The sequence below is a fragment of the Taudactylus pleione genome, unplaced genomic scaffold, assembly GCF_031769625.1.
Source record: "Taudactylus pleione unplaced genomic scaffold, aTauple2 ptg000314l, whole genome shotgun sequence".
Classification (NCBI taxonomy): Eukaryota; Metazoa; Chordata; class Amphibia; order Anura; family Myobatrachidae; genus Taudactylus; species Taudactylus pleione.
Genome location: NW_028284715.1, coordinates 11779310 through 11802681, shown reverse-complemented (window position 1 = coordinate 11802681; position 23372 = coordinate 11779310). Strand labels below are relative to the sequence as shown.

General features: G+C 43.2%; 1 protein-coding gene across 6 annotated transcripts in view; it reads left to right on the top strand.

Moving 5' to 3' along the window:
* Positions 1-23372, top strand: part of VPS13B (vacuolar protein sorting 13 homolog B) — a 1086122-nt gene that overhangs the window by 523938 nt on the left and 538812 nt on the right. For all 6 annotated transcript variants that reach the window (XR_015869381.1, XM_088442693.1, XM_088442694.1 and 3 more), the window contains exon 23: positions 21777-22011. Coding sequence is in view for 5 of the 6 variants with exons in the window: in XM_088442693.1 (XP_088298819.1) it covers positions 21777-22011 (235 nt within the window). In the remaining variant the exon portion in view is untranslated. The remainder of the gene's footprint in view (positions 1-21776; positions 22012-23372) is intronic.

The window sequence follows — 23372 nt, the reverse complement described above, 5'->3', positions numbered from 1 at the left end:
GGGTAGACGTTGGTAGCTGAGTGGCTACGTGGAGCGGCTGGATAGCTGTGGGTAGACGTTGGTAGCTGAGTGGCTACGTGGAGCGGCTGGCTAGCCGTGGGTAGACGTTGGTAGCTGAGTGGCTACGTGGAGCGGCTGGATAGCCGTGGGTAGACGTTGGTAGCTGAGTGGCTACGTGGAGCGGCTGGATAGCCGTGTGGAGACGTTGGTAGCTGGAATGCTACGTGGAGCGGCTGGGTGGCCGTGTGGAGACGGTAGCTGGGATGCTATGTGGAGCGGCTGGGTGGCCGTGTGGAGACGTTGGTAGCTGGGACGCTACGCGGAGCGGCTGGGTGGCCGTGTGGAGACGTTGGTAGCTGGGACGCTACGTGGAGCGGCTAGGTGGCCGTGTGGAGACGCTGGTAGTTGGGTGACTACGTGGAGCGGCTTGGGTAGCCGTAAAGGTGAATACTAATCTGGATAGCAGGAAGCACCTTTGGAGCACAGTGGAAAGGCTCACTTAGCAAAACTAAGAAACTAGTTGCACTGGCAACTTGTGTCAGCATTGGGGATCCTTTTATAGTAGACGCTGAAAGCTGACAGGCTGAGAGAGGAGAAGATTCCTCATTGGTGGTAGTGGAGTCACATGGGCAATCCAAGGCCCGGAGGACAGCGCTTCTTGGAAGTAACCAGCGGGGACCAGCGATCAGCAGGAGCTGGCGTGGAAGCAGCACAGCAGCGGGACCTTTCCAGAGGAGAACAGAGAAGACCGCCCTGAGAGAGGAGTACGGCGCGGGAGCCGGAAGACAGCGCGGGTCAGCACCCGCAAAGGTAAGCAGTGGGGTCTGGTTCTGGGGTCTCCAGAGCAGCGTGTGACACAAAACAAAGAACAAAACAGGTGTCTCTTGCATCGTTTAGATAATGTTTCATTATAATAAAATTCAGGAATGGGCAGAATCTGTATGAAATATCGACGCTGGAAGGCCGGCACATGAAGATCCCGACAGAACTAAGTAAGACCCCTAACCCTCCCCTCTCCCACCCTAATCCTCCCTTAGGGCTGCCTAACCCTTATCTCCCCCCTAGTGCTCAACTCTAACCTCCCCCCAGGGGTGCCCAAGCCTATCCCCCCCCCCTCCCCGCACCCTAAACCTAACCTCCCCCCGGGGGTGCCTGACTATAACCCTCCCTTCCCCTAGCCTGACCTTAACGCTCCTGGGGGGGTTGCCTAACCCTAAGACTGTTGGGAAGCCGGCAGTCAACATTTCGACCGCCGGCTTCCTGACTACATCCCGGAATAGACACATAACAATAAATTACATAAAGCTGGACTAAATGCAATGGTGAGCGCTGTATAAGAAAATAAAAAATAGACTTATGGCACCTGTAAGGAGAAAATATAACCTCATATTTTCTCCTTACAGGTGCCATAAGTCTATTTTTTATTTTCTAATTTAGCACTCACCATTGCATTTAGATTCCATTTACTGAGCTGCTGTAGATTCTATACACTAGCGCGGAGTCACGGTGTGTTTAGTTATAAAGCCAGACTATTCACAGCAAATGCTATGCATTGGGCAGCACAGACGGTGTAATGGTTAGCATTACTGCCTCACAGCACTGAGGTTGTGGGTTCGATTCCCACCACGGCCCTAACTGTGTGGAGTTAGTATATTCTCCCTGTACTTGCGTGGGTTTCCTCCGGGTACTCCGGTTTCCTCCCACACTCCAAAAATATACTGGTAGGTTGGCTCCCTACAATAATTAACCCTAGTGTGTATGTGTGAGCATGTGGTAGGGAATATAGATTGTAAGCTCTACTGGGGCAGAGACTGATGTGAATGGTCAAATATTCTCTGTAAAGCGCTGCGGAATATGTGTGCGCTCTATAAATAACTGGTAATAAATAATTGTAGCTGTCCTCTATCTGGTGGCACAAACAGCAAACATCAAAGTTTAAAATTTGCACCAAACCTCTTCCCCAATGCATATTGTCATTGGACTTTGTTAGGCGTCCTAACCCCTCCTGAGAAAGTCCTGTGATGAAACGCGTTGGGTACTCGGTGCAAATTGTTAACTTTTATATTTGCCGACGGTGTCTGTAAATGCCTGGTTTTATGTAATTTCTAGTATTGGTCCATTACTAACATATAATGAACGGATAAAAATTCAGCAAATTTTCTGCATCTTGGAAGCAAACCGTTTGCTCTATGCTTTATAAATGCCCTTATCTTGTGTAGGTCAGAAAACCTTGACAAAACTGTAGACCTTACACTGAGTCTTGGTCATTTATTTAACGTCTATCTAAGAAATGTGACTAAAGTTTTTGGATTTTTTATTTTAAGAAAAGCTTCTAAAATCCCTTTTATGGACCTTTAATTACTCAATAGTGGGGTGAATAGGGTACTGCTATTTCAGCTTCTGTATGGTAAATAGCTACAGTACCTGTGTGATTACTTCTTTATCTGCTTATGTGTATATCTCCAAATTGCTTTATATCCCTTTATGTCTTTATACAAACCTTATTAAGGACCTTAGGAGTTTATACCTATAAGCAATATTTGTGTATACAGCCTATTGGTGCACATAAAATGCAGTTCTGTGAGGGGTAACGTTCTTGGGGGTAATTGTGCAAAATAAACTCAAATTTTTGCTACTGTATTCCCTATCATATCTCCAACCACTTGTATCTAACACACTGTAGCAGAATGTATTAAGTAATGTAAAAGGGTTCAGTTCTGTGTGTTGAAGGCCATGTTTGGGCAGTAAAAGTTAGAGGTTATTATGGGTTATATTTGAAAAAAGAAAAAAATTTTGGTTCGGTTAAGTTAGCTTTATTTAATAGAGCATTTTACTGCAAATCTGATGCTAAGCACGTGAATTGCTCCCCATGTATTTATATAGCTGCTTATTGTTATATACTGATCTACCTTCATATCAGTTGCTGTTACTGGTAACACAAAACTAATTTTGGTTTGGAATCATGTTATGGCGCATGATTGAAATTCTTGCTTGGAATCAATGTTAAAATGTAAAAATGTTTTTCTAAGCCACCGTGAAAATGATATAAAGCTTCTATGTTACAGGGGAACATTAAGGGCTCTATTCACAGGAAATATTATGCACCTATTTCTTGCCCGCAAGTTAGCAGAACAGATTTCTAAACTGTGCCGATATTCACTAGGAACTTGGCTGGGAGCAGGAGACTGTGTCTTCATAGAGAAAAACAGGATGAAACTATAATCGTGATATACCGTCTTGCTCATATGCTCTAAACAGACTAATCTTTTGTCTTCATGTGCAGAAACTGTTTTATGGTTGTTACACAGATTCGGGGGCATTTCCTTAACTAACTTTAATCCCTCAGTCCAACAGTACGACAAATATAATAAATTGAGAATTTCTCCTTATGATGCCAGTCATTTGCAGAAGGTAAATTCACAGCAAGCCTCATCGGGCGCTGGTTGTTGGTTTTAACGTGCCCAGGTGGGTGAATTCTGTGTTAGGAAGTTACGGTTAGAGCTCAGTAATGGTCCAGCTATGTGGTTGTTTTTCCAGGAAGTGACAAACAGGTGACTTCTAATATCCTGATTATCTGCAACAGATGATATGTTATTGGTTATTATGGCCAACGTCAACATGTCCGTGATGAAGCCTAGACGGGAACATAGCTATAACATTGCTCTGGACGGTTAATTTGTGACAGAAGTCCTTCCTTACTACAGAAGATAATTGTACATTCTCTATTCGGGTCTTTGATAGGGTTTTAACCCTATGTTTCCCCAAATCAGAGGTGTCATCATCAGAAATAGTTGCCACACAGAAATAAAAATGTCATTGTCTTGGATGTTGCCACTATCTGGTGCTGTCGTTATTCCATGATGAACAGTCCTGCCAGCCAGCGTCATTTCTGCTCTCAATTAGTCTTATAAATGACAATTCAGTTAGATCCCAAAGACGGCTAGATGGGAAAAAGGTCATTAACGTTTGCTGTATATTACATGAGGAAAAGAGGATCTGCCCTGAGTTCTATCATCTGCTTGTGGTTATTACTGGCGCCCTCCGTCGTTGTACAGAGTTAGAGATGGTACTCACCCAACAGATGGACAGCAGGGTTGCTCTCAAATCTCTCTCCATCTCAAAACAGGATGTTTTGGCTCATTAAATGTGTAAACACCAGGAAGAGTGAAACCATCTCCTGAAGCCATACTCTCCTGTCAAGCAGATCATATGTAATTAAATAATGCGAAGTCCTGAGCAAAATACAGTATAACAAAAGTGAGTTCTTGGCAGTTGGACAAAAATCAGCAGCCACGTAGTCTTGTGCTTCCAGTAGTATGTTAGCTGACATATGAAGGAGAATGATATCCTTTATGTAGATAATTGAATAGATTAGTGCTACAGTATGGGTTGGTTTTTTGTTTTTATAATCCTAAAGGTGCGTACACACAAAACGATTTTTTTAACTATAACGACGTTGTTATCGTTCAGTGTAAAACTATAAACGATGAACGATTATCGTTCATGCGCGTTCACGTTTGTCGATTGTAGTTTGTAGTTCAGTAGACTGGCCAACTGAACGATTTTCAATAGAAGTTGCAACATTTTTCCTTCAACACAGAAAATCGTTTATTAAGTAAAGTAAAACCAACTACTTTGTAAAATGATTTTTGTTCACTTTTTCAAGGGAAAAACTGAACGAAAATCGTTCAATACTTACATCGTTGTGTATGTGCACTTTAACTAGTAAATACCAGTAAACAGCTGATGTGAGTGGTAGCTCCAATGAAAGCAATCAGACTTTTTAGCAGTTGTTTAAAGACAAATTTGTAAGTTGAATGTTCCCGTTTTGTGCAGCACAGGCTTCTGGGAAATGGCAGCATCCCGAGGCAATGCTATGCTCACTGAGCTTACTGAGCCTGTCAAAGGCCAGCGCTGACATATGCTGGTCTGCACTGATGAGCTCTAAGGAAAGTGAAAGTGTGTTGTTAGTAGGGAGCTCAACAAACCCAGGTGCCATCTCAGAGAGTGAGAGGGAGCAATGGGCATGAGATGGTCGATGGAAGGGCAACTAGGAAGGGTTGTGATGTGGATTGAACTTGGGTGTAATGTAATTGTGATCTGGGTGTAAAGAGGGCAGAAGCTCTGTATGTGGCCAAAGCATTGGCTGAGACAGTTTCCCGGAAGTCTGTGTTCCAGGAAAGAAGTGATGATTTGTGTCTGTCTGTGGTGGTTCTCTGCATTTTGCATCTTTTTTCATGTCTCGTAAGTCATCATTACTTATCCAAACACAAATTCTTAGCGATGATGCTCTTCTTAGCTTTATATCAAGAGATAAATTAGATGCATCCTATAAAAATAATTATGTTTTTAATAAAAAGTTCCAGGCAATTCTGCATATCTAGGCAATTGAAAGGGTATGCGGTCTGGAAGCCGGCGGTTGGCATTTCGACCGCCGGCTTCCAGACCGCATACCCCTTCAAGACTGTCAAATCCCGGCATGGGACTAATGATATGCGTCGAAATCCTGACACCTATCATTATTCACCCGCCGCAATCCTGATGCCCAGCATACCGAATGAAGATAAGCCGGGCGTCGGGAGCGGACAGCCTTGGGGGGGGGGGATGGGTTAGGTTTAGGGGCTCCCGAAGTGACTTAGGGTTAGGCTAGGGGAAGGGGGGGTTAGGGTTAGGCACCCCCCTGGGAGGGTTAGGTTTAGGGTGTTGGGAGGGGGGGTTACGTTTAGGCACCCCTAAGGGAGGGTTAGGGATATTATAGTTACTTACCTTGTCGGGATCTTCACTCTTCTGTCTTCTGGCATTGGTATTACATCTGCCGGGCTCACGTCCGGAGGTATGTCATACCGATTCCAATTGAAAGACATGGAAATGCAAATGAGTATCAGCAGTACATTGAGAGACCGAAATCTCAGCATAGGTGGACATATGGCAATTTTGGAAGTGAGTGTAAACCATTTAGACCAAAGTGACTCCCTGATGTATCCCCCCCCCCCTGAATGCACCTTAGCCGCACTGCGTATGTGTCGAGACACATTCCCATAGTTGGACACTGCATGTCTTTATTCGCAGTATGATTGACAGGGAGAGTTTGGGGGAGGTAACGGGAAGTGTCGGCTAAGAAGGCAGGGGGTGTCTCAACAGTTTTGGGGGCCTGTCACATCCTGCGTCTGCGATCCCGTATCCAGTTAACTAGGCTCCGGCGTCTCCGTCATTCTGAGTGACCACAGACTCGCTGAAGGAGTCGATGTTTGCGTCATCTGCTTCCGATGCTGCTTATGTGTCCTGGCCGCTGTTGCATTATTTTGTACATCCACACATTGCTATATCTATAATGGGTGCAGGGTGTGCGGTGCACATGGTTCCCCTGGGTCCAAGGGGGGCCCACACCAAAACACCCTGCACTCATATAATTATTATACTTACCTCACCGGAGTCCCGTCTTCACCGGTGCTGCAGACTGAAATCACCGGGAAAATGGTGTGGCGGCCATTTTCCCAGTGATTTGCGAATGCACACTAGAGATGGCTCCAGGAACACAGCACGGGCGCCATGTTTCCGGAGACCTGCACATGTGCAGTAGACTCTGGCACAAAGCCAAAGTCCACTGCGCTGCTGGGAAGAGGGGGCAGGCACGGAGGCTGCACACTGGCCCCCATCCTCTCTTAAACCGCCTCTGTGGTAGCAATAGTGTACAACTCTGAATCAGGCCCTATAAACAGAAAAAATGGGTTTCGGTGCAAACCTTTTGTATATTAATTAAATTAAATCTACCTTCCTGGAAGCTGCCAAAGCAGCGCAGAGCGAGTGACGTAGTCAGCTTCCCCGAACTAAATCAGGCCGGTACCACTGCATTCTCCATTGATTCATCATTAGCAATTGATATTTTGCATTCGCAGCTCTTGACATTACAGGAATTAAAATAGGAGGTGATTCTATTTCAAGAATTCACAATAATTCCTTCTCTTTAACACATAAATGTGTCCAATACTGGCCAGAGAACACGTTGCTACCAAAACTGTAACGGGATCCTTGAAACATAGACGGCGTTTCCATGGAAAAATGAAGTAACGCTCGCTACAGCTGTGATGCATTAATGAATAGGATATTTTTTTTTTTTTTAAAGATCATTTGTGTTTGGTGTGGCTCAGTGAGTCCCAACCAGATGGTTTCCATGAACAAGATGTGACCCCCAGCTCGAGGACTCCTGGCTTGCACATGACTTCACTCTCTTTTGCGCTGCGCTGTGAGCTCTTTCCGTTAATGTACCATGTACTCTTCTAGATTTATTCCTCGCTCCATAAATCACTCCAGACTCCTCTACTGAATTCAACTTTTTTTTCACATGTCCATCCTATGGTTATTAAGACAGTTGCTTAAAATAAGGGGGGGGTTTGTGTATAAGTAATGTTCCCGTTCGCCTGCTTTGATGTTTAGTATAACAGGCCACTCCTGGGAGGGAACACGTCATACATGATATTACAGAACAATCCCGCTAAGGTGGATAATAATGAAAGTGAAAAGTAGATTTCATTTAAACCTGTCAGAAAGGGACATTTGCAGTCGGGATGTGTGGGTGGTCTTTACTAATGTTTTGTTGGCCACGGTTTAAAGTAAACAGCTTCTCGTTTTAATTACTGTAATTTAATCGCTAGAAAGGTGTTAGTGACAAATATGTTTGGATATCAAGCTAATTGGTACCATGTTTTACAATCACTGCTGTAAACACAGAGATCTATTAGGATGGTTCATTTAATTCAAGATTAAAACAAAAGTTTGAGCTATCGAAGGGTGGGGGATGTATTTAGTTTAGATGTAAAAGCAACATGTTTCTTAACAGGTGTGGTGTAGATTTCCAAAGTACACTATTTATGTACCACTTATTATACAGTGTGTACAGATTTACACAGCACTGTACCCATGAACTACTCAGGCAAATGTTCCTTGCCCAAATGAGTTTATAAGCTATTGTCAGCAACCTTACACACTCCATGAGAGATATATATGAAACTTTCCAAAAAAGGACAAGTGTGGGCTCAAAGCAACCAATCTGCTTCTAGCTGTCATTTTATAGCGTGTACTACATAGATTATAGCTAGAAGGTGATTGGTTGCTATTGAGCAACTACTTAACTGTACTCTTTAGATGGATTGATACATCACCCCCTTTGTAAGTTAAGTGAATGTTAAAGTAATGCTGGCCATACACCTAGACGACCAGCATAAGATCCGATTCATCATACGATTTCCCTACGATTCCCCGGAGCTCCCTGGCAGCATGTTTGTTGTTTTTCATAGCACAGGATCTGTCGTATGATCGATCCTGTCTCTCACAGGCTCATTAGGGAAACAGTCATTGAAATGACTTGAATTGCCGCACGATGGATCGCATGAACAAAATAAACGGCACGATGTGCACACGATACGATGGAACATATGGGCTGCACATCTGATCATAAGCTCCGATTATAGGAGCTGCGGGAGCGCGCATCGGATCGTATCTTACTAAAATAATACACGATTTTCACAAGATCCATCTTATGACTCATCGAAAATCGGGCAATCGGCCCGAAATCGTGCAGGTGTATGGCCAGCTTTAGGGTCAGCGGAAGATCAGTTGGCTCTGCAGGCACCGCTGCCCCCACTGCTCACAATATGGCAATCCCACCCCCCACTACTACTTAGGAGGTGGGAGGTGACATCTCCGAGCCCATCACTGACATTGATGAGCTGCCGCTGACCATTTCAAACTACCTAACAATAAAAAAAAACTAAACACAGTTGCTATGTTTATAAATGATAAAATCCCATCCGAAAATGATACGTTCATCACTTATGCAAGACTTTATAGAGCCAGGTGAGATTTATGGAGCATGAGACAATATATACATATATATAAACGAGGGCTGATTGAAAAGTAATGAGACTAATTGTTTTATTTAGAATCAGATGACTCCACAGGATCTGAATTTTTTTTTTCTCAAAGTAGCGCCCTTCACATTCGCTAAACTATTTGCAACGTTTCAACAACGAATCAAAGTCGTGCAGTAGACTGTCTTGTGACATCACTATTAGTGTTGCAGCTGTGACATTTTTCACTTCATCGCAGTTGTTTCTTCAGGGTTGGGAATGCCCAGAAATCACGGGGCGCTAAGGCTGGGTACACACCTAAACGACCGGCAATCGTGCCGATGTCCAGGGCGATTTGCTTTCACCCTGGACATCGCATAATTGCCGGTACACACTTGAAAGATTTAATGAAAGACGGAACAATCACTGTTCCGTCCTTCATTAACATGTACAGGCTCACATGCGATACCGTGTGATTGACTGCGCAGCACAGCCGATCGCACGAATCGCATGCGACCGCGGGTAAGCGCAAATCGGGCATACACGCTGTACGATATGCCCGATCTGTTGTTTCCGTTTTGGCTCAATCTGTCAAATCGGGCCGATATCGTGCAGGTGTGTATGCACCCTAAGTCAGGGCTATATGGAGGGTGTTCCAGTGCTGTCCCATTCATTTCAGTCAGTGCTGTCAATGTCAATGCAACAGCAGCAACATGTGGTCAGGACATTGTCTTGGAGCACGAACCAATACGCTGCTGCTAGGCTGGGCTCAGACCTTCTCCCTTCGGTGCAGGAGGTGGACTCTTGATGTGTCTGAACTCCTATCACTCTATTGCCCCGTATTCTTTATTTGTCATTTTAGGACCGAGTTATGTCATACTTCATAAGTGTATTTGTCTTCTCTAATTTAATAGCACTATGTGTCCCACTTTTTTTTTTCAGTATTTGATACTGAGAGCTGTTTTATCTTTTCATTTTTAAAATATACCTGTTTGTTCTGCATTGGTTGTTCTATGCATCACCGTCTTTATGTATTTCATACTGTGTAGGCTTATACCTGGTCTACTTTTCTGTATGGTGATCTATACCTCCTCAATTCATGCCCACTATACATTTCTTTTGTGTAAGTTTGAAATGGTTAAATAAAACACAATTTAGAAATAAAAGGGTTTTTTAATGTATTTTTTTTTTTACCCTTTCCCTGATTGATCAATTTCAATATATTTTTCGCTCATCTGCTGTGAACGATCATTGATCTTCACGATGAAGCTCTTTGTAAATTCACCCAAAAAAAACCTGGTGAATCTCTCACAGACAGGTGTAAAGATTTTAAATATAATGAAACACTGGTGGACTACAACCATTTAACTAAGTGAATTCAAATAAGTCCCGATGCACTGGCTGGCAGTCGCAGAGAACCAGGTGTGATGGAATATCCCTGACCGATATGTAGAAATAGAATCAGGAATAGATTTTTATGTTGTGATCTCACATACAATTTCTCAGTTTCTAAATTTTTGGGAAATAATATTTTCCTAAGTCCCCAAGAGAAGAAAAAAACGGCATAACCGGTTTCCAATAGTTTTCCAATAGTTTTCCCTACAGACGAGTCGTTCGGTTTTACTCGGTTATGTTTGGATGTCAAAAACGGCATCATATTGGCTTCCCTGCGCTTTGGATAGCCAATAAGATAAATCCAATAAATCCGAGCTTGCGCTAACTTGGCGAAAAGAAACAAGTGAAAGCCGAAATGCTCATCTCTAGTTTATCCATTTCTTAATTATTATTTTTTTCGTGATGACGTCACTTGTAGATGCAATGTGACATACGGATACGGGAATGAAATGACATATTACTTACACAGTGCTCGTAGTTTAACTTCAGATATTCATTTAGGTTCCTAGAACTGATCCATTCAACAAGCTCTTCAGTCCCATTTTCCAATCTTCATCTGAACAAGTGTCTCTACCTATCCTCGTGTATCAATGCCTATTTCCCTATAGATTGTAAGCTTACAAGCAGGGCCCTCTTACCTCTGTGTCTGTCTATTATTATCCTGTTTTGTTCTATAAATGTTTCCAATTGTAAAGCGCATCGGAATATGCTGCGCTATATAAGAAACTGTTAATAAATAAATAAAATAGTTCTTATATAGTGCTCATTTAGCCAGCAAATGGGACAATAACATGGTTATTTTTTATAGCATTTGACTATTTAATCTGCTAGCTCGACTCCTCTCATTGTATACATATCGCATGGTGCCAAATAAAAAAAATCTTCCTTCAGGCGATATTTGCATTGGCATGTACAGCAAATGAATTAATCATTGTATTAAACAGCAGACGTTTCTTATAAATTTGTATTGTTTTAAAGTTAAATAATTGTATTAATATTTCAGTCCTTGTATCTACATTGTTTCAAGGGCTGACGACCTGATTATGATTAAGAGAAGTCTTCCTTTGATTTGGGGAAATATTTTTCCGCCATGCACATCAAATCTCCTGTTATGTAATGGTATGGCAAGTTTTATACTGTATTTATATTAGTTACAATCTCAAAAACCTCTGTCTATAACATGTTGGGTATGGGATGCCAGTGCTTGGGATCCTGGCGATCAAAATCTCAACGCCGACATCCTGACAGGGTTAGTAAACCGACACTTGTCACTAGGGGGTCTAGTTACTAAGCAGTGTTAGGAGACAGAGTGAAAAGTGGTAAGAAAGTGAGTGATAAGGTGCCAGCCAATCAGCTCCCAACTGTCATCTCACAGGCTGTCTTTGAAAAATGACAGTTGGGAGCTGATGATAACATATACGTAGTGCTGCAGTGCTGACTAAAGGTGTAAGATCTTAGGGGGTTCTCATTTTCTCTGTGGAAAATGTTGCACTATTTGAAGAACAATAATCCAATTATAGTTTTGGCTCCGACACAATAACCACCGATGATGTAAGCTTGTATAGCAGAACATATATGTTCATCAAGCACAGGTACTTGGGATGGGGTCAGCATGTCGGCGGTCATAATGTCAACAGTTATTTTGTCATCATTATTGAAATGTTGACAGTTAATATGTCGGCATCTGTACAGTGTCAACATCAGAAATGTCATCAATTGAAATGCTAACATTAGGGTTAGGGACACACCAACATAACCACAAAACACTAGCCGCATGATTAGAGTTCGGTTAGGACACTTACTGCCGAAACAGTTGTGTCGACATTGTTAGCATGTTGACATTTTGGCAGTGTGACAAGCTTAATGTCTACATGGTCAATGCCAACATGCTGAATGTGTCGACATGATGAATTGACAAAATATGCCAAACTCCAGCTACTTAGCATTTATAGGTCTACATTAAGAAGTTACAGTCAGTGAGTCGACACCAGAAGGTCGACAGTGACTTAGGGCGACAGGGTTAAAAGGTTGACATTCAAATGGTTGGCACAAAAAATGTTGACACATTCATTTTTGTTGTTGTTTTAGTCTAACACTAAGCCTAGCCCTGACCCGAAAAATCATGTCAACCTTTTTTGTGTTGATCATTTGAATGTCGACCTTTTAACCCTGTCGACCTAAGCCATTGTCAAAGAATTACCTGTCAACCTTTTAACACTGTCAACTTTCTGGTGTCGACCTAATGACTGTCTACCTTTTATGTATTAGACCTACCTTGCCCGGTACCCTTCACTTTGTAGGCTTTAGATGTCTTGGACAGCATTGCACAACTTGCAGAGATGGAACATCTGACCTGTTGCTAATGAACCAGAGAATGATTGTAGATGTTGGAGGCCCAAACCTTGAAGCCTTTACACAGTGACTAATTCTAGCTGGTTCTTTAGAAAAATCTAAATGCGTTACATCTGGAACAATACATGGCCCACGATAAATAAAGTACGTCCTGCAACCTTGGATCAATAAACTACTTATCAAAAGCGTAATTAACTTCAACGTATGACTCAAACAGCACTAACACCAGATACAAACAGAGACTTTGTGAAACAATTTATTTATTTTTTCAAAATTCCACTATTTTCCTGCAATGAATTCTTGTCAGGTTCTCTAAGCAAGAAACCCCAGAATTGTTTAATCCAGGATTGTATTTAGCCTGTGTGGGCCAGATTCTCCTATTATTTATAGCAAGCTGAGGGAAATACTGCTCTCTATTACCGATCGTATTCTGTAATATTATTAGGAGTTCATGTTTTTGCTGTTGGTGCTCTAAAATTAAAAAATAAAATTATTTATAGAGACCCGACTTTAGGCAGCCTGCGTCTCTCAACTTGTTGTGGAACTACAATTCCCAGAATGTTCAGCAGTCAGAGGCAGGTTGCCTACTTCTCATTTTCACAGATGTTAAGGGTGCCAAGTCTGTTTACTAACAAAAATAAGGATTAACCCACGGTGCTGTAATTCTAAGATGCACAGGTTGAAAATAAGACCCCAATTTATAACGTAAAACAAAAGAACAATACAACCTCACATGCGCTAAGAATGGTTCCAAACAGTTGGCACAAAGTCCTTATAGGGAATGTTCAGATGGTTCCGGTATAATCATCCATAACATAAAATAAAAGTAGCGTAATACAGTCTTGTACAAGTACAAAAAAAAACAGGAAGGTGTTCATGTAGTAAAAAGATGGTGTGTAAGGGTCCTTAACCAGCTACGGGAGGCAATCGGGAAGCCGACTGCCTAAATACCGGCAGCCGGCTTCCCGACTGTCTTATCCCGGCAAGGGTGAAATGGCGGGCGTCTAGATGTAGACGCCCGCATTTCCCCGGCGCCGGGAGACCGGCGCCCGGCATCACGATCGTAGTGATGCCGGGCGCCGCGAGCGGACAGCCACGGGGGGGTAGGGTTAGGTTTAGGCACCCCCCCGGGAGGGTTAGGGTTAGGCTAGAGGGAGTGAGGGTTAGGGTTAGGCACCCCCGGGGGGGACTTAGGGTTAGGCACCCCCCCGGGGGACTTAGGTTTAGGCAGCGGGGAAGGGGGTGGTTAGGGTTAGGCACTTGGGGGGGAAGTTAGGGTTAGGCACCCCTAAGTAGGTTAGGGTTAGGTTAGGTTAGTGGATACTTACCTATCCACGATCAGGATTTCCAGCGCTGTCGGGCTTCCGCTGCGTCACCCTCTGCTTCTGTCGGGCTGCCGCTGATGGGAATCGAACCGCCGGCCATGCGGCTGACGGTATTTCATACCAATTCCCTCAGCTTCAGGTAACCCCAAACTTCATAGGAATCACCCAGGTGTGAGTAGATAAGGTTCTGTGTAAAATCATTACACGTATGCTTGATTGTAACGGGAAGACGTAGGCTCATAATGGTTTCATTGTTTTCCATGTTATCAGTTAGGGGGTTCTCATAAGGTCAAGGTACTGCCCAGTACACACAAAAAAGTGATACATTATAGGCTATAATATAGTATAAAAATATAAACTTTTATTGATAAGAAATGGCCATACCATGAAATGATGGAAATGTACTAATCCCACCACACTTGGAAGATGGAACCCGGCTCAGTTAAGGTAGGTACCCGCCGATCGCCCGTACACATGCTGCAGAGACCCGGCAGTGAGTGACAGCTAACAGTTGTGACGCCAGGCACGACACATCCAGCGGACAATTGGTAAATGTATTTGCACTTACCAATCGCCAGATAGGTCGGCAACCTAGTGTGTACCCAACAGTAGACTAATATACAGAGAACAGGAATTAGGGAGACTCTCTTGGTACATCCTTCGGGGAATTTAAACCTTTTTAATTCTCATTGATTTAGTATGGTGCTTCTCATACTGAGCAGACAACTGACAAATGTCAGTAATCGGACACACTGTCTCAGTACCAGCTCTTGTAAGCATTGACTGCGAGGTCTGCAATATTAATGCCCTGGACAGTAGTTCTCAGTTCTAGTCCTCCAGTGCCCCCAACAGGTCATGTTTTCAGCATTTCTGTCTGTGCAAACAGGTGGTATAATTACTGACCCAGCAAAGTAGATTATCTGACTGTGCATGATTTACCACTTAACTAGCATGGTCGCATGGAATGCGACCACCGCTAGATGGGCTTTCTCTGACACGGTCACTGCCGATTTTGCGCCCCAGAATGCCATGCGAACGACATGCCAGAGCGCATGCGCCTGGCAGTAAAAGTCTACTGCACTTTTAGCTGATCTTTGCACACCGAGTGCAGAGATCAGCTGGGGGACTGATGATCATTTCCCCACTGAACCACTCCGCTGTGCTCTGCAGGAGGGGGAGGGGTAAGTGAAATGGGTGGGGGGTGCATCCATAGCCATAGGTAGATTAATGGATACAAGGTGGTATATTGGTGACCGGGGCAAACAAAACCACTGAGGGATCTGTTACTATTGGGGGTTAAAGCCACTAGTGTGGATCAGGGTTAATATTTCAATGGAAACCTATGAACATGGTGAATGTTAAAAATTGTCATTTAAAAATATATTTTTCTGTAATTAAATAATAAAATAAAAAATATATATATTTATTTATTTATTTATTTTAAATTTAGTTTATTTTTTTTAAATTTAAATCATCCATTAAGTGGTTAAAGAAATCCAGAAAACATGACCTATTGGTTGTAGTCGAGAACCGCTGATCTGTCTCAAATGCAGTTCACCTTATAGGCATGCTTAATCAGGCCAGGTAATAACGTGTGTCCTTTGAAAACGGCAGACAATTACGAGATGAAATGACACTTGTGGAGGATTAATGTATAAATCTGCTCAGCATATGTATTTCTCAATGTTTAAGAACACGGCAGTTTTGCCAATTGTAGAACATCTACACAAACTCAATTTCCAGCTTAGCCCTGAATCTGGTATTGTGGAAGGAAACGTTAGCCACAATCTTATATAGGATCTCAACCACAATTACAAGCCTGGAAAACAGAGTTTATCTCTTGCAACCTCAAAAACATCTTAAAACCAGTTCTATGATACTTGAAAATAGCTCTCTTTGTAGTATTAGGGGCCTATTTATGACATCGGTTTTTCATACTATTATGCAGACATTTTTTTTATGTACAGTATCTCTGCTATATACTGTACAAACAACCTAATGCAGGAGACTTCACAGAAATCTAATGCAAAAGGATAACTACCGCTGACCCCTATGTACCAAATCCCTAATTGAGAAGTTTTTCAGGGTTTGGCCCTCATATGGAGTAAACTGGTTTTTGCCTATGGAGGCATTCTCACTGGAGAGGGATCTAATAATCCTTCTCCTGCAGTCTCTGTCCGGATCTCGAATCTGACACTCTCCTCCTCTGGGATGTTACTCGCAGGGACAGCGGTTATCGCTGTTAAGTAGCGGGGATAATCATGTGCAAAATAATGATCCACGCTGCGATGGACATTGAAAAATATTGCAGCACTCCCGTGTTTGTTCATAGGCCCCTTAACCCTTTGTGTTTTACGGAGAACTTCATAGATAGGCCTGTATTCAATTAGATGCGAAAAGTTGAGATCCGCAAAAAAGTTTCGCCAATTGCGACTTTTCGCCTGTTGGAATAGTATCGCCGTATTCAATTGCAAACACTTTTTGCGTACGTGAAAATGCAATGTAATAGGCGAAAAAGATTCGCCTATGAATAGGTGTCAAAAAAAAGTGCAAAATCGCTGCACCCTTGGGACAGCCCCCCAAAGGATAACTGTGTTAAAAAAGAGGAACACCCCAAAAAATTACTTTGAAAAAGGGGGCGAAAATTCTAAGTGGGGGCACAAACTTAAAAAGTAGCGAAATTGACTTTTGGGGGTTCTGCAAGTATGGGTGAGGTGTTTTTTTTGGATTGCAGGTGCTTGCTGCAGGTGCATTTTTCAAGTTTTTTAAAACTGTACTTTAGCGGCTTTAAACCATGCTTGCACCCATTTTCAAGTACCCCAAATTTGACAGGACTACTTATTTTAACCAAAAAAAACTGCTTAATGCGTTTCTTCACCACTAGAGCAAATGCACTAATTAGAACAAATTGGTACACTTAAAATACGCCAAATAGCTTTATTACGGCTATTCAAATGCATGTACATTGATGCCTGTTAGTGCATCGTTTAGGGGGTATCAGGCTGATTTCCCCAATTCTGACAGCACTTTTCGCCGGGTTTTGCATTCGCTGGGACGCGTTTTCGTGTGTTTTCGAATTGAACACAGCAAATAGCGGGGGCGGGCACGATAAGCTTTTGCAGGTAACATAGGCGAAAAGTCCGGCATGTGAAAAAGTATCGCGGGTGCAAAACTATTTGAATATGGGCCATAGGGCCTGATTCAGACCCACTCGCGAGCGGCTGTCCGCTCGCAAGTGGGTCGATGTTATGCACTGAGCATGCGCACGACGGAGGGAGCTCCGTCGTGCGCATGCGCCAGACGCGACGAGCGAAGGAAAGTCCTTCGCTCGTTGTGTCCGATCAAAGGGGGCGTGCTGTCAATGTTGATTGACAGCACGCCCCCTTTGGTGGGCGTGCCGTGGGCGTGCCTCCCTGACGGGGGCGTTCCCACGGGAACGCCTCCCGTCAGAAGCCGGCCCACTGACATCACTAGTGATGTCAGTGGGAGTGATTTTGGCTCTGATAGAGCCAAAATCACTCCGGAGCTTGCGGTTGAAAACCTCAACCGCAGGCTCCTGCTCGCAATTTCGATGGTCGCGATGGTCTCGACCATCGCGGCCATCAAAAAGCACGCTCGTATAGCCTGTGGGTGGTGACCCACAGCTATACGAGCGTCCAGGAGGACGCTCCATGAAAATGGAGCCCGGCCCTCATTCAGAGCGTGCGCTCTGCTCAGAGCGTACGGCTCTGAATGAGGGCCATAGTCTGCAAAAAAAATAAATAAATAAACACCCAGTTGGGGGATTTTGAGCTGAGCAACATTCAACCCTACACATTGTTTACTTTGTTACTTCTGTTTGGCATAGATGGCAACAATGCCCAAGCATTGGTATATTGCTTTGCTAATTTGCAGTATTTAAAGGGGCCTATTAATCAAGGCGGTTTTTCATTAAATTATGCAGAACCTACAGTTCCACTAATTCCTGAAAACATATTAAGAATAGTACATCCATTTTCTGATCAGGTTTTTACCACTATTGTGTACTAAGGGGCCTATGTATCAAAGCTGTGAGAGTGATACAATTGTGAGAGATAAAGTACTAACCAATCAGCTTCCAATTTACATTTTGCAGACTGTGTTTAAAAAATGATAGTTAGGAGCTGATTGGTTAGCGGTTTATTTGTTACAGTTTTCTCTCTCTCCCAGCTTTGATACATAGACCCCTAAATATGTAACACCACATCTAGCGTTTCAGAAGGCAACACGCCCGGCTATTTCTCACGCATTAACACATGCACTGCCAGTACAAAAGATTGTATTAGTACAAGTTCAGCACAGAAAACATGTTACTAGTGTACAGATTGGTAACTTGTGCATGTTTACCCATTTCCCTAGCATGTATGTGCTAAGAAGCCCTTACAGTATTAGGGGTCTAGTTACTAAGCAGTGTTAGGAGACAGAGTGAAAAGTGATAAGGTTCCAGCCAATCCGCTCCTAACTGCCATCTCACAGGCTGTGTTTGAAAAATGGCAGTTGGGAGCTGACTGGCTGGCACCTTATCACTTTTCACTTTGTCTCCTAACACTGCTTAGTAACTAGACCCCTAAATGCAGAACATTAGCACAGGCTGTAATAACGTGTAGATTGCAGTAGCTGGGCTCTGCCTGATAGAAATCTGATGAACTGCAAACAAAAGCGGATTTTGTCACCTGGCCTGCCAGCGCACATTCAGCAACAGACATATTTTCTTGGACGAACTCGTGGAAAGGTGGATGGGATTTTTCATTACACACAAGGCTGTTTAACTTCTGAATCTGGTTCACAGAGCACAAATGTCCGACTATTTATTTTATTTTTTTTCATGGTTAGGAACATGGAATAAAAACTTATTAAAGCCTATTTTACTTGCACACTTTGAGTTGATTCCAATGATCTTTTTTTTCATGAACCAAGAGAAAAGTTTCCCTTTATCCACCAGCTTTATCCACTTTATTTCTGTAGTGCACTTTCTTTATGGCCTTACGCAAGCTCTTCTTCTGACTCATCACAAACGTAGGCACCCAGAGTTTTTCTATTTCAACAGCTGCTTTGGAACTACACATCCCACACATGCCCTGCCACAGTTTTAGCATGCCCTAATAGCAAAAATGTGGCAGGGCATGCTGGGATATATAGTTCTACAGTTTGAGGGCCACATGTTGAATACCACTGCCATACAGGCAATATATATCAATTATCTACTTACATCTGCCGCCCCCTCCACACACAAAATGAACCTATGATACCATTAAAACCCAATTACTAATATAACCTGTAATAACAACAGTCAGTGATTGACACATAAGCTTTTATTGAAAGCTCATTATATATCAGGCATGGTGGCGAGAAGGCAGTGCTATACTCAGCAAAAGCCAAATAAATGTACTAAATAAATGACCAACATTGGAGCATGGAACCAACCCTGGCCCAAACTGGATTGGGAGAATATCCACCCCATAATTGGTATATTACTGGTCCTTCTGTAACATGGCAACCAAGACCCCACCCTGGTAGCAACTAATGGTGCATACACACGGTCAGATTTCTTATCAGATTGAACGATTTTTACTATCGTTATCGTTCATATCTTTGACATGTAGGGTATGCATTGACGAACGATGCGCATTCCCGCATGTCAGATAACGATCTCTGACATCGACTGTGTTTGCAGTCAGTTTTTGAAGATTTCATTCATTTTAATACTGTCAGAAATCGTTCATCGTTGATGAAATCGTTGTAAAAATCATTCATTGTTCATCATATCTGACCGTGTGTATGCCCCATAAGTTGCCGTATCCGGTTTGGTGCTCCCCAATCACAATTGCACCCAAAATGGCCGCCAAAGAGCTCTGCTTCCCCGCCTAGCTGTGCTTCTCCTGTAGGGAGGAAAAGTCAAAAGCAAACGCACAACCAACCTAAATAACATGTATTAACTACAAACCAATGGCAGGGTGGGTTGGTAGGGGATCAAGGAGTGGTCTTTTATTAGTTATCAATATAATAGTGTTCAATGAGGAATTCATGCATTGCTTCCTGAATAGACGTCATCACACCCCAACCACTGAGGCTTAAGTCTGTAAGCAGGGCCGCAACTAGGGGGTGGCTAGAGGTGCACGTGCATCGGATGCCAGATTGTAGGGGGTGAAAAAAGCTGACTCGAGGTGGCTTGGGGGTTGCAGATTCAGAAAACGGCCATCCAAAAATGGCCGCCGCCTAGGAGGAGACAGATGCTAAGGGTCCTACTGGGCCTCTAGTGTCTGTTAGGCCAGCGCAATGCACACAGCGTTCCCGGCACCAGGAATGCTGACGCTGCCGGGAGAAGATGCTGAAATCCCCTGGCAATGAGCATAAACCCTCCTGGCAAAGAGCATGAAACCCCATGGCAACGAGCATGTAACCCCTCGCAACAAGCATAAAACCCCATGGCAACGAGCATGTAACCCCTGGCAACGAACATGAAACCCCTGGCAATGAGCATGTAACCCCTGGCAATGAGCATGTAACCCCTGGCAACGAGCATAAACCCCCTGGCAACAAGCATAAACCCCCTGGCAACAAGCATAAAGCCCCTGGCAACAAGCATAAAACCCCATGGCAACGAGCATGTAACCCCTGGCAAGGAGCATGCAAATGGTAATGAGCATAAAACCCCTGACAATGAGTAGGTAATTTTAAAGTAATTAGAAGCCTTACTGTGGGGTATAAAATGGTGTTGGGCAAATATGTAAGTGGCACTTTGGTAATAGGCATTACAGTGTGTGGCATAATGTGTAATGGGCATTATGGTGTGTGGAATAATGTAAGTCACTATACCAGGGATGTCTGAGTAGTGCACTGTCTTATAGAGGAGCAAGGACAAACTCCAGGTACAGGAAGGGAGGGGGCGCAAAATTGCTGCCTTGCACCGGGTGACAGATGTTGCTGTAAGGCAGTAGTGCATACACCATCAAGACCAGTCCGGGCCTGGGTTATTGTGTCCTCAGCACTCCTATACGTTGTACTTTCACCTAACTGTTCTGAACTGTACTAGTTATCACTAGGGTTCATCACACTTCAAATATAAAACCGCCATTTTAAAAGCTGGACTTGTTCATCTTAGAGGAGAGAAAGGACTCGGGTAATATGACTGAAAAATTCCAAATTATCTAAAGTATTAACATAGGGCCTGATTCAGGACTGTTATCGGGAATCTGTGTGTGCGAGTGTGCAGAATGGGTCCTGCATATTTGCACGCAGACCCTTGAATGCCTCTGCTTGATTGACAGGCAGGGGCATTCAAGAGGCGGGGTGGCCGGCGTTCCCTGAAATGGGGGCATGTCCGTCCCGGCTTCTGGGAGTGGCCAGCCCAGGATCTGCGTTGAACAACGCAGTGTCTTGGGCTCGCAAGCCGGCCAGCCTGAGTAAGCTGAGGCTTACTCAGCTGGCCAGGGGCCTGGCGCCGTCCACAATGGTCGCGATGGTGATCCCAGCCTGCGATTTCCATCACAGTGCTGGGATCGCAAATGCAGCAGGGGGAATCAGTATGAATATGCAGCAATTGTTATGAGGACTCATGCGGTAAAATAATCTAGATAAATGGGACAAATTTAGCTGTATTGTTAAGATTTTGAAAACCGAGAAAATGGCACCAACGAGAGAGAGCTGTAGGTTCTTTAATAATGCTAACATCAATTATTTTGTTTCCATATTGAAAACAGTGTGGGGTCTTTACAGGGTTCACGGCCCCTGCATGTGCACGGGTGACTAGTTTGTTGTGATCTATATTTGGTTTTTATTTGCCACCACTGAGCCCTTCTTGTTCCTGAACACTCAGTCCTCTGTTCTGTTCATCTTCCAGGTGGAGATCCAGACATGCTGCGTTTTCTTTCCGAGTGACAGTCTACCGTCGCCAAGCACCATCGTGTCCAGCGACATCCCAGGGACGGTGAGAAGCTGGTACCACAGCCAGGTCCCAATGCCAGGAACCCTCGTTATCTGCTTGCCACAAATAAAAATAATGAGCACTGGGCATAAATACATGGAACCAATACAAGAGATCCCGTTCGTAGTGCCAAGGCCTATCGTGGAAGAAGGTAATATTGATTTTCTTGAACATGTTCATAAAGTTCCGCGGTGGGAAAAATTGGTGAAGACGAGATAACGTAACCTGGAGATTTGGGGCACGGGAGTAAAATATACTTAATCTTTCATGTTTTTGCTTTACTTGTTTTATTCCTACAGATTTGCCGAGCTGAAAAACATAAGTGCAACTGTACAGTATGAATGGAACATTTTTTAAAACTGACTTTTGTGTCTTTGAATATAACTCTGTGAATTAAAGAAATGGACAGCCTGTTGTCAGTGTATGTAGTACAGAAATACACATTCTGAGACCATGGCCACAAACAAATGCAAAAGGCAAACAGGTTTCTTTGTAAAAGCCTCTTAGGCTGGGTACACACTGGAGTGATAAGTCAGGACTATTTGCCGTTTCTTAATGACAAATCCTCTACTTGTAGGACTTACCTAGAATTGTGCCTAATACAGTGTGCATATACATTACCATACTCCATGCTTTTAAACCAATAAGGAAGGGTGCTAATCCAATATGCGGGCGTTTCCTTTCCTCAGAAGTGCAATAAAGCACATTAAATGGAGTATATGGGAAAGATTTCTGGACTGCACAACCTGAATATATATATATATGATGGGAGGTGCTACCTAATGAGACTAATTGCAGGCACAGAAACAGACAAATCTCAGGTGCACAACTCCAAAATATTATTAATAATATATATAAATGCAATAACATTTTGCAATCAATAGAGGTTTTTAGCATAATCATGGCCAAGGTTATGGGCCATGCTGCCCCAGGGCACCACCATAGTAAGAAAAGTGTAAGTCCTACAAGTTATATACTGTAGTGCAACTTTGGTTCATTTTTGGGGTGTGGGTCCCCCTGGATTGCGTTGGTTAATCTGTTTCAGGGCACTGCATTATAACACATTTTCCTTTATAACACATTTTAACCCTTCACTGCGTGTTTAATATATATGTACTTCACTTTTTTATTTTCATTCTTTATGGTGGGTAGGCCCATAACCTTGGCCATGATTATGCTAAAAACCTCTATTGATTGCAAAATTTTATTGCATTTATATATATTATTAATAATTTTGAGTTGTGCACCTGAGATTTGTCTGTTTCTGTGCCTGCAATTAGTCTCATCAGGTAGCACCTCCCATCATATATATAGTGAGGTTGTGCAGTCCAGAAATCTTTCCCATATACTGTATTTACTATTATTGACAATCTTTGTGCATATAGAATAGTCGTTTTGTTTTATTTTAAATTTTTTGCTTTTTTTTTTTACAATATTTTCATTGACTACAATCTTTTGTTATGTGTTTTAGAGCCACTTCTTGCATAGAGAAAGTCCAGCGGAACACTGTTT